At 38.0% G+C, this 12178-nt stretch overlaps 1 protein-coding gene across 1 annotated transcript; it reads left to right on the forward strand.

Moving 5' to 3' along the window:
* The first annotated feature begins 5651 nt into the window (after nt 1–5651).
* LOC131324858 (pentatricopeptide repeat-containing protein At1g63330-like) lies at nt 5652–11202 on the forward strand. Its single transcript, XM_058357022.1, has 2 exons — nt 5652–7881; nt 9563–11202. The coding sequence occupies exon 1, from the start codon at nt 5816–5818 to the stop codon at nt 7712–7714; it is 1899 nt and encodes a 632-aa protein (XP_058213005.1). The 5' UTR covers nt 5652–5815; the 3' UTR covers nt 7715–7881; nt 9563–11202.
* Nucleotides 11203–12178: the final 976 nt, after the last annotated feature.

Raw genomic sequence — 12178 nt, forward strand, 5'->3', positions numbered from 1 at the left:
GGAATGTTCTCAAGAGAAGTATGACATGGTGATGACAAGGGTATGTGAGCTAAAACGAGAGGTGATGGAAGTTTCGGTCATTTGTGAAAGTAATGTGGTTTCACTTGGTGATGACATGGGTACTCATATTGATCCTATTTCACTTAGAGATGGGGTTATAACTTCCAAATAGAGCACGAACATTCTTGACCCTGAAGGTCTTCGACGAAAAGGGAGACCGCCATGCAAAAGGAAGAAAGATGTTGTGGAAATAGTCGTTAAGAAGAAAAGAGAAACAAAAAAAAAGACATTGTCCAATGAAAAAATCAAGGTATAAGTTCTTTATTATTTGTTGATTACTAGTTAATTTTTTTGTTTGAACAACTTACTAGTTAATATTGACATATAGATCTATTCAATGCATGTGTAATAGTTATATTTGTTGCTAATTTCAGGAGGTTGAGAAGATTGCGGTTGGCCATGAATTTGAGACACAAGAGAGTATTGTAAATGTACATATAAGGAACTTTATTTTTAATTGTACAATCTCCTGTTTCATGTAAAAATTATTGATAATTGTTCTTTATTGTTGGGCAGGGTCACCCAAACTACATGGGGCATTCAATGTGGCCAAACATTATGCCCTATAACATACAAGCAAATATGACACAAGGCGGAACCATCTTCCCATTTTCTCCAACTCTTTGCCCAACCAGAACAAGCTTGAACCAATTTAGGCCTTCTTTCTAAGTTCACAAAGCTTGTTCAATGGTCAAGTTTGGAGAGATCAATCTATTCTTGCGGCAGCCAAGTTTGGGGAGGACAATCAAGTCTTTTGGAAGACCAAAGTCAATATTGGGGGGGACCACAACCAAATTTACTACAAACTCAAGGGCATGGATGTGAAGGACAACCAAGTTTCATTGAAATGATGAATGTAGCGAATAATAATGGAGAGTAGTTCACTTGGTTGTTTTATGGAAACGATGAATATGTTGTGTTATTTTATTGGTCATGACATTGATGAATCTATAATAGTATTAGCATTACAACTGCTTTGTTGAACCTGTGAATGTCGCAAGGTTGCAATTTGTTGGATTATACTGGATGAATGCAATTTATGGTAGTCAAACGTATCGTGTCGTATCCGCATCGTATCTTGAAAGACGTGTCTCATGTTTTTTTCTGGAAAATTGGACAGACCCTTATTTTCGGTCTATATTTGATGAATGCAATTTATGGCAGTACGTATCGTGTCCGTATCGTATCGTGTCCATATCGTATCTTGTATCTTGAAAGATGTATCCTATCTTGGATTATATTTGATGAATGCAATTTATGGTAGTACGTATCGTGTCCGTATCGTATCGTGTCCATATCGTATCTTGTATCTTGAAAGATGTATCGTATCTTGGATTATATTTGATGAATGCAATTTATGGCAGTACGTATCGTGTCCGTATCAGATCGTGTATCTTGAAAGATGTATCGTATCTTGGATTATATTTGATGAATGCAATTTATGGCAGTACATATCGTGTCCGTATCGTATTGTGTATCTTGAAAGATTTATCGTATCTTGGATTATATTTGATGAATGCAATTTATGACAGTACGTATCGTGTCCGTCTCGTATCTTGTATCTTGAAAGATGTGTCTCAAGGTATTTTCTAAAAAATTCGACAGAGTTTCTCTTGTTTTCGGTCTTGCCCGACGTCATAGCGTCTCAGTCAAACGCATTGTCATCTTTACTCAAGAAGTTGCCACAATAACAAACCATTCTAGAATGCTATGAATTAAAAGAAAAGAAACCAACAGTGCCATCTATCAACCCGACAACAAATTTGAGCATTTGAACAATATATCTTGACCATGTGATAGCAAAAAGAACTAGATTGCTCTCCAATGAAAAAAAATACATAATGTTTTACAAAAGAGGCATGAGCTGAACATCAGCATCATCGTCTACCCTAAGCTATATTACAAGCAAAATGAAAAAAATCCTAAACGTCTCTAGCATCTCTTCTTGGCGGGATGCTCCATACAACAAGGGGAACTTGATTTTGGAGTTGTGGAACAGCTTTGTGCTTTCCCTCTTGCTGGGACAGTAGCAGTTTTGATGATCTGGATGCAAAAAGCACCTAATTACAAGATTCTGATCTTCAATTTTCAGCATAATAAGCATGTTGCTTCACCCTTAGGCTCTTCCCAAACATCCACAGTAAACAAAGAAAGCAGCAGATTGCATATCCAGTATAAGAATTATTGGCAAAATGAGCAGAGGAAAGTTAGCAGCAGATTCCAATGTAGGTTTATGAATTCAGCAGTTTATAGCATGGCCATAATGTTGCAAAAGATTCAATTAGCAGCAACAGCAGCAAAAAATGTAGTAGCAAAAATGAAGCAACAACAGCAAAAGCAGCAGCAATCTTTGGCACTGATGTTCAACTGTTGAAAGGGTTAAACCCTACCTAGAAAGGGTTAAACCCTCACATTAGCATGCTCAAAACACACAAAGATCACTCTAACTGTAGTTCACGTGTTGAACTATCAAAAAGGCCAAATTTGGCTACTATTTCTTAGCAACTGATGTACTTATTAACAATCCAAGATTTGATTATAAGTACCATTCTAGAAGTAACTTCAAGTAAAATGATTGACAAATACAAAACCAGATATCTAATGCAATCAATTAGGACTTAAGTAAATCAATGGATGATAAAACTATAGTGCTAAGGTGGGCTGGTTGTCCATGGTGATAAAAGAGAACTGCAGACGAAGAAGGAAGCTCCTGTGGTTATGCAATTGTGGTTGTCTAAGCTATATTAAAAGCAAGGCTCCACCATGGAATTGAAAGCATCAAATAGCACAGGAGAACCGTACTTAGCAATGCTAAACATATTCCAAATTCTCAAGATACAGCCCTATACTGAGCAATGCTAAACATATTCCATATATTTTGGTGCAAGAATATACACTTCTTATCAACTTCACCATTCAATCTACCCTGTTTTATGCAAAATAGAGGCACTTGAACCTCTCACCATAATCCACAAGTTTATCGGTTTCCGGTTATATTTCGGACAACCTAATCAATTACTTCATCAACAGATCAAGAGTAAGCTATGGACAATAGAATCTATGTCTTTCATGAACCATGCCCTTGGGTTAAAGATCACACGGCAACAACTCTACTGGCTAAACTGATAACAATGAGGTGAGATTGAAGACTTGCAAACAATCAGATAAAATGCCTAAATGATTCATCAACAGAGAATGAAATGCACCAAAACTTTTTTTTTTATTATTGGCAAACCACCAAAATTGATCGAAATGGGAACCCTAATTTTTTGTGCAAAAATCCCCAATATCTAGTTTACCAAAATAAAAATAAAAATTGGAACCCTAGTTCGATCGATACCAGCGTTCGAGATTGAGATTGAGAGAGAGAGAGAGAGAGAGAGACCTTCGTCGCCGTACGGCGGCTTGATGGTGCCTTCGTCAGCGTTCAAGATCGATACCAGTGATTGTGGTTCGAAGTTCGTCGGCGTACGGTGGTGGTGGTCGGCGGTCGTGGAGAAGCCTTCTCTGTCGTTGTCGTCGGCAGCGGTGGTGCTTGGCGGTGGGTTGGGTTGGGTGTGGTGCCCCCCTCTTCTCCATCTCTCCCTTCCTCTGCACGACTGAGAGGTTGTGAGGGGAAACGGGGAAGCGTTCTGATTTTGAGATTTTGGGTCTTTTTTTATTTATTTTTTAGGGATGCCCCAAAACGACGTCGTTTTGGGGCGTGTAGTGGACGGTGTTGTGGATCTTGTAGTGTACGTAGCATTCCTGGATAAAAATACCGAGAGCTTGAGAGCTAGAGTAGGGTATTTTGTATCTCATTATACTCATTCAATATTAGTGGAAGTTGTTCTCTCTCCGTGGACGTATCCGAGTTTGGGGAACCACGTAATCTTGTGTCTCTTTTGTGTGTGATTGTTTTTCTTTACGCTTCCGTTGCGCGGGTGGGATCGAAATTTCCTAACAGAAATGATGTGGATCCATCACAAAGTGATATCATGTTTACCAAAATGTGTATTACAAAGGTGAGACCTACGCCATTTTAACAAATAAGAAGGAAAATAATGTTTACCCTCTTTTAAAGATGGTGAACAAAATTGCACTCGAAATCCATCCCAAGGTTTTTAAGGGCGCTGCTATTCGCAGCCCATTATTTTCTCCCATAGCCCGTTAAAAATTTTCAATTATACTCAACAGTTAGTTACCGAAATTGCGATATATTTTCAGCATCCAATTACCGAAATATAATATTTTTTTCAACAGCTATTTACCGAAAATGTATGTTCGGCAGTTGTTTACTGAGAGTTGAACATATTTTCGACGTGCAGTTACCGAAATATAATATTGTTTTTAACAGCTATTTACCGAAATGTAATATATGATTTTCAACAACTATTTACCGAAATGTAGTGGGCTATGGAAGAAAATAAAGGACTGCGAATAACAGGGCCCGTTTTTAAAAGGGTTAGGACAATTTCAGAGGTAAATTGCGAGGTTTCCTAAACAGTGTTAACATTACATTTTTTTTCTAAAAAACACGTACGAAAGGATGATGGATTTTATTTTAAACTAAAAACACGTACGAAAGGACGATGGATTTCATTAAAGAGAGAAAATGTCTGAAGACTGAACATTGTCAAGGACAAGATTAGCAAGAATTTGAGGGACGGGACTCCCCAATCTCCCAATCGAGCATCCAATAGAGATTGTTTAGTCAATAAATAAGCTACCTTATTATAATTACGTTTAATATGGATAAAAGTGCAAAAGGAAAATAGCAAGACAAGCTCTAAGGAATCGGAAATAATCAAACTGCAATCAGATAATCCCATCCGTTTAATAATTTTAAAATAACTTTTCGAGTGGATTCGTTCTTAAAAAATTGAAGATTAGATCAATAACAGTCAGAACGAAAAAGGTCGGTGTACACTGACCTCCTGTTTTGAAAACGCAACGTCCCGGCCAATCATCGTACACTAAGGTGTGTTCTACTAACGTACTAATTTTTTAAATTAAAAGTGATGTACCCCGTTTCGATTTATCTCTTTAAAAAATAAGTACTTATTTAGAATTTTCAAGGTTAAAAATAATAGGCTTATTGAAATAAAAAAAATATACAATAGAAATCTAGTTTTATCGATCTCATCGATGAGATCTATCAAACCCTGCCAAAAAAAATTAAAAAATTATTTTCGTAAATCCATTATTTTTAAGTTTAAAAATAGATCTTTATTTTTTAAATACTTATTTTGAAATATGAAACGAGTAATAAAAGAATGACGTGTCTCGCAAAGCAGAAAATACACTTAAAAAGTAAGAATAATAGTAGAATAGGAGCTCAGTAAAAAGGGTAGTAAATCGTTGTTTAACTTCCTTTTATAAGGGCATATCTTTACTCATTCAATTTTGTTTTTACCCAAAGTTAAGTCAAAATTTGATTTAGTTATGAAACAATTCAACGGACAAATATAACTCTAGGCCTAAATTTGAGTAATTGTTTATTTAATGGCATAATAGTAAATTTAAGGGGGAGAATATAACCTTTAAAATTTGAGTAAGAATATAATTCAAACCAAATTCTAGAAGAAAACTCAAATTTCGCATGAATTTGAGCAAGAAGTGAAGTGGTGTTTGGGTGATTTTTATTCAATTTTGAGTTTGAATTCAAATTTTAGTTAAGTGGAGATGGTCTAGGCCAACGTTATCCTGAAGTGTAGAAACTAGAGAGAGAGAGAGAGAGAGAGAGAGAGAGAGAGTGAGAGTGGCGACGGAGACGATGGCTCAGATCGGTGCTTTTACAATAATCAACTCCATGGAAGCTGCTAAATACAGAGGAGGTAATAAACTGCTCTCTCCGCCCCACCAATCATCGTTTTCCCTTCCTACTGGGACTGCAATTCTGTTTCGTTCTCGTTCTCTCACTAGAAACCCTAGTTTCCCTCCTTCTGCAACTATGAGTCCAAGAAAGAACCAACCACAGTCGAGACGGCTCCAAGAAGCTGAATTGTTCCTCAGTCGGGTGCCCCAAACGCGACCTCTGCCACACATTCTTGAAACCAATACGGCGTTAGGGGTTATTGCGAAATCGGGTAAGTACAGCACGGCTCTTTCTCACTTCAACAAGTTGCAGTTAGAAGAGATTGAGCTAGATTTGTATACCTTCAACATTGTTATTAACTGCTATTGTCACGTGAATCGAGTTGGCTTTGGGTTCTCTCTTTTAGGCGGTATCTTCAAACGCGGTTATGCACCTGATGCAGTTACCGTCAACACTCTGTTAAATGGACTTATTGCACAAGATAAAACTGACGAGGCTCTTTCCCTTTTCAACAACTTGCAGTTAGAAGAGATTGAGCCAGATTTATATACCTTCAACATTGCAATTAACTGTTATTGTCGCATGATTCGAGTTGGCTTTGGGTTCTCGCTTTTAGGCAGCATCTTTAAACGCAGTTATACGCCTAATGTGGTTACCTTCGACACCCTGTTAAATGGACTTATTATACAGGATAAAACTGCTGAGGCGGTGGAGTTATTTGAGAAAATAGTCAAAAAGGGGGAAATCAAACACAATGTGTATCAGTATGGATCGTTAATAAATAGGCTTTGCAAAATGGGAAACACGGGAGCGGCTATTAGTTTTCTGAGGATAGCGGGAGATGGAGGTTTAAATCCTAACACCATGATATATAGCATGATCATTGACAGTCATTGCAAGGATAGAATGGTGGATGATGCTTTGAACCTTTTTCGCGAAATGAAAGAGAAAGGGGTTCACCCAAATGTTTTTACATATACCTCTTTGATTGATGGCTTATGTAGTTGTGGCCAGTGGAAGGAGGCTACAAGAATGTTAGGAGAAATGTTGGATATGGATATTTCTCCTGACATCATTACGTTCAGTGTCTTGGTCGATGCACTTACCAAGGAAGGGAGGGGAAAAGAGGCAGAGGAAGTAATTGAAAGCTTGATTCGAAGAGGTGTGCATCCTGATGTAGTCATGTACAATTCTTTAATGAATGGATATTGTTCGCAAGGCCAGATGGATGAGGCAATGAGAGTGTTCAATACCATGGTGGATAGGGGCGTTCAACCTGTGGTTCATAGCTACAGCATTTTAATTAATGGATATTGCAAGAACATGGAAGTAGACGAGGCTCTGCGTCTCTTTTTCGAAATGGAAGAGAAAGGCATTCGCCCAAATTGTGTTACATATACTACTATGTTCAACGGTCTCTTTCAGGTTGGTAAATATGTAGTTGCTCAAGAACTTCTGAATGAGATGGAACTTGCAGGCTTGACTCCCGAAAGTAAAACTTATTGTATGTTGTTGGATGGGCTTTGCAAGACCGGGCATATAGATGAAGCATTGTCGTTATTTCACATGATTGAAAACAAAGGTTTAGGTCTCAATGTTGTTATGTACAATATCCTCATTGATGCATTTTGCAAGAACAAGGACCTTGATAATGCAAGGGATCTTTTCATTAAATTTTCTTCCCAGGGATTACAACCTGATTTCATTACATATAATATCATGATACGAGGTCTTTGTAAAGAAGGATTTTTGGATGAAGCTAAAGAGTTGTTAGTGAAAATGGAGCAGAATGGTTTATTGCCTGATAGTGGCACTTACAACTCCATCATCTATGGTTTTGTTGAACAACAAAAGTAGTTCCATGAGGCTCTGGTACTTTTCGAGGAATGGTTGGAAGGGGTATTTCACCCAATGCATCTACTTTTCGCATGATTAAGGATTTGATCTCAACTAATGGATAGGAGCCTTGCTCTCCATGAAGTGGTAATGAAGTTCATGCCAAGGATAGACGTTGAGCTGTACTGGTAAATCTAGTTTTACACCAAAATATGTAGGCTATAATTGAGCCAAACTCTTGTATCTGTGCATATATATATATATATATATATATATATGTGTGTGGGGTGTTCTTCATGGTAATTAACATTCATAGTCCCTTTCTTTCCTTTGGAAAGGCAGAACACACTGTTCAAACATATTTCCCCTTGATTCTTCGACTCTTCAATTACTCGCTAAATGCCTCGAAGGCTCTACATTGCTTAGTATACTACGATCTCCAATAATGTTAATTCTTATATTCTTTTTTTTTTTTTTTTAATTTTATGATAAGTACTGCAATCAGTGAAGACCAAAACAAAAAATACAAATTCCGTGGTGCATTCCCCAGAAAACAACTAAACAACAAGCTATACAAGCCAAAACCAACACACCTAGGCACGACAGCCCAAACCCAACACCCACCCAAAACCAGCAAGAAGCAACATCCAAAGACCAACAAGGATTAAAATAAATACCAGCTATAAATCCAAGACTATCAGAGCCATACAACATACAATAATCAATAGGAAACACGTTTAAACAGCAAGCACAAGTACAACACTACTGGACTCTGATGCAAATTAGATTTTAGAAAAATAGTAATTTCTTAGTATTTTATTTTACAGTTTTAGTTTTAGTATTTTGTTAGGAATCTTATAAATTAGGATTGTTAACATAGAATTATTTAGTTTCTAAATTTAGGTTGATTCAGTTTCTTATTTTATGTTTTCTTGTTTTACAAGAAGTAGGGTTGCTTTCTAATATTTTTATTCCTTTTTAATTCTAGGGTAGCTACTACTATATAATAAGATTGTAGCCATTAGGGCAAGAGAGTTGTTTTTTGATGAATATTAGTGAAAATTGAAATTATTTCTCATTATTGTGTGTTCGTAGAGGGAGCACCTCTAGTTCATACTTATTCGTGATTGTCCTTGCTGCATGTTCTTCTATTTCGACACGCCTCCCTGCATCAGACTCAGACCCCATCATGTTTCATAAAGAGACTTGTCCCTCTGAGAGAAACTTTAATCTTCCTCAAAGAGCTCTAACGAAATCCCTGAGACTTGACTCTTGGGACTTGGGAGAATCTTCACCACTTGGTCCTGAGATGCAAACTTTTATTTTGTCCTGCCATAGATGATACACAGAAGCCCAGGCAAGGCTGAGCATGAATTTGGACCACACATTGGTGTGGGGTCCTTCTACCCCAAGTGTGTAGACCCCACCATTATGTGGTCTAAATTTGTGCTCAACCTTATTCCAGGGGCACTGAATATTTCTCAAGTAGGGGGAGATGGGAAGCGGGGCCTGCTGTCCACAAGGGACGGCATGGGTGCTGACCCCGTGCAACGACGTCGTTATCATGTAATTAGGCAGTAAACATTTATACTTGACTGTTTCCCCTTGAGCCCCGTTTGGTGCCCAATGAATAGATTTGATGATTGATGATTTTGTGGGTTCTATTTCGGGTAAAAAAAATGATTCAAACTGTAAGTTATTTTTAAAATATTTTTTATGGGTTTTAGTAAAAAATTAGCTAGGCTTAAATATGTGAAAGATTGAGTAATTGCTAGGCTTAAAAGCTTGAAGGAAACCGTTTTAAATATGGCCGGAAAAGAAGTTATGATAAAGTCAGTATTGTTAACTATGCCGAATTATGTTATGCAGTGTTTTCTTTTGCCTAAATAGGTATGCAAGGATATCTGTAATTCCGTTCAGAAATTCTGGCGGGGTTCCGAAGAGGGGGAGCATAAAATTAATTTGGTTAGTTGGAATAAGCTTTGTGACAGTAAATCTGTTGGTGGGCTTGGATTTCGTGATCTTCACGCGTTCAACCTTGCATTTCTTGCGAAACTAGGTTGGCGACTTCTACAAGGTCCCCTTCTTTATTCCAGCGGCTTTTCAAGGGCAAGTACTTTCATACTAAGTCATTTTGGGAGGCCTGTTACCCAAGTTCAGCCTCTTGGGCTTGGCGGAGCATTCTGGCAGGTAGGAATATACTTAAAAAGGGCTGGAGATGGAACGTGGGGAATGGATTTTCTATTGATGTTTGGTGTGATCCCTGGCTGCGCAGCTTGTCTCGGATCTTATCGATGGCACGACTCATCGCAGGAACATGCCCCTGATTACAGATCTTTTCTCGGAGTCAGATATGGAAGCAATTCTTTCGGTCCCAATCAGTACGCACTACGCAAGGTTGCGGTGACAAAAGCTTATGGCACTACACGAATAATGGGTCTTTCTCGGTAAAATCAGCGTATTGGTTGGCCAGGCGAAGCAATATACTGCGTCAATCACGAGAACGAGGTGAGTCGAGCTTAGGTACTCCCTCAGATTCGTTCTGGAAAACTTTGTGGTCCTTACTGATCCCGAATTAAGGTAAAATGTTTTTGTGGAGGTGTTCCCATAATGCTATTGCTGTGCTTTATAATTTGAATTGCAAAGGCATCGATATTTCTCCCTACTGCCCAAGATGTAAAACCAGCGATGAGACCTTGAGACGTTAGAACACTTGCTGTTCCAGTGCAAATTTTCGCATGCAGTGTGGCTTGGTTCCCCTTTCAGTTCTGGTGTTTCTCCCTCTTGGAATTCAAGCCAGTTTATGGACTGGTGGCATTCTTTTCCTCACAACGCTCAAGACTCCGGTGCAGTAGTGGATATGGGTGTGCTCTTTGTATCTGTTTGCTGGTTCATTTGGAAGGCAAGAAATCAAGTGCATTTTGATGGCCAAAGTTGGGATTGTTACATGATTTTGGAAAAGGCTTCAGCTCGTTGTTCTGAATTCAGAGCAGCTAATGCAGCTACACCTCATCTCCAAAGTTGTGCTACTCCTGGACTGATTCCTATGTGGTGCCCACCTCCAGACGATATGGTTAAAATTAATGTTGATGGGGCCATTCACAGGCAAAATGGTTCAGTTGGTGTTGGTATTATTGCCCGAGATTGCTCGGGTCAGGTTCTGGAAATGGCAGCCATCCCTTTTACTGGTTTGTTTTCTCCTAGAACAGTTGAGGCCATGGCATTCCGTGAAGCATTGGTTATTGCAGCAAATAGAGGTCTCTCAAAGATTGTTGTGGAAGGTGATTCACTCCAAGTTGTTCAAACACTCACTCAAGCAGGAAAATCATTTGTGGATTGCAGCTCTATCCTCTCGGATTGTTTAGTTCTTCTGCCGTCATTTTTTTTTTCTTGTACTTTCGTGCATGTTAAACGTTCTTGTAATAGGACAGCCCATTCGTTGGCTAAGCGATCTCTATTAGGTACCAAACTAGAAAATTGTGGGGGTCCTATCCCTCGGTTGCTAGTTAGTCTTGTCTTTGTAGATGTGCGGTCCTCGGACTGGGTTCTCCAATAATCAAGTCCTATCTTTTTCCGTGTTAAAAAAAAAGTACTCCATAAAATTAGCTTAGTCCAATATCGGTAAGGATTTTTTAGAATTCGTAGGTAGTCCTACGAATTCTAAAAAGCTACTCCCTCCGTCCTCTTATTATAGTCCAGTATTCCATTTTGAGCTGTCCCTTAATAAGTGTCCATTTGGTAAAGTTAGTATGTAAAAGTTGGTACATTGTCTATTTTGTCCCTACAAGTAGATTCCATTTTGAAAAGTTAGTGAGTAAAAAGTGTAATGATGATGGGTAAGTAGGGAAAGTGAAGGAAAAAGTTGATGTGAAAGGTATAATGATGTTTTTTTAATAAGTTGGAATTACGAAGTAGGACATTTAAAAAGGGACGGAGGGAGTATTATTGATATCGGATTGAGTTAATTTTTTGTAAGAACCAATAATTTTTTTTTAAAGAATAATTGTCACGCCCTTGATTTTCAACATAATTATAGATGATTTTCATAAATAAGATCTCACAATTATTTCGTACGATAACCCAAAGAGTCCAGTATTTCCATTTCCGTAATTGCATTTCAAAGTTCAATAGTTTCCAAAATATTACATCATTGGCTCAACGCTCCAAATTAACTTAAGTATCAAGTGTCAAGAGAATTAAGAATTTACAAATATTCCTTAATCAAAAGAGTTACAACTTAAGTTACAAATATATCTTTCAAAAAAAAGAATTTACGAAGATGAATTGGTAACTCTTTCGGTTAGCTTTCAAAAAAAGGGTATGTCCACACTCCAAACATTCCAATCATGCAAGCTACTGTCCCAAGTTAGCACCTGAAAATGATGTAAGATTTGAGCTACACTAGCTCAGTGGAAAAGTTTACACAAAGTCTATATGCAAATGAGACAAAAGACGCCGATGGAACATAGACATTCGGATAACAAA

Source organism: Rhododendron vialii, chromosome 4a (genome assembly GCF_030253575.1).
Source record: "Rhododendron vialii isolate Sample 1 chromosome 4a, ASM3025357v1".
Lineage (NCBI taxonomy): Eukaryota > Viridiplantae > Streptophyta > Magnoliopsida > Ericales > Ericaceae > Rhododendron > Rhododendron vialii.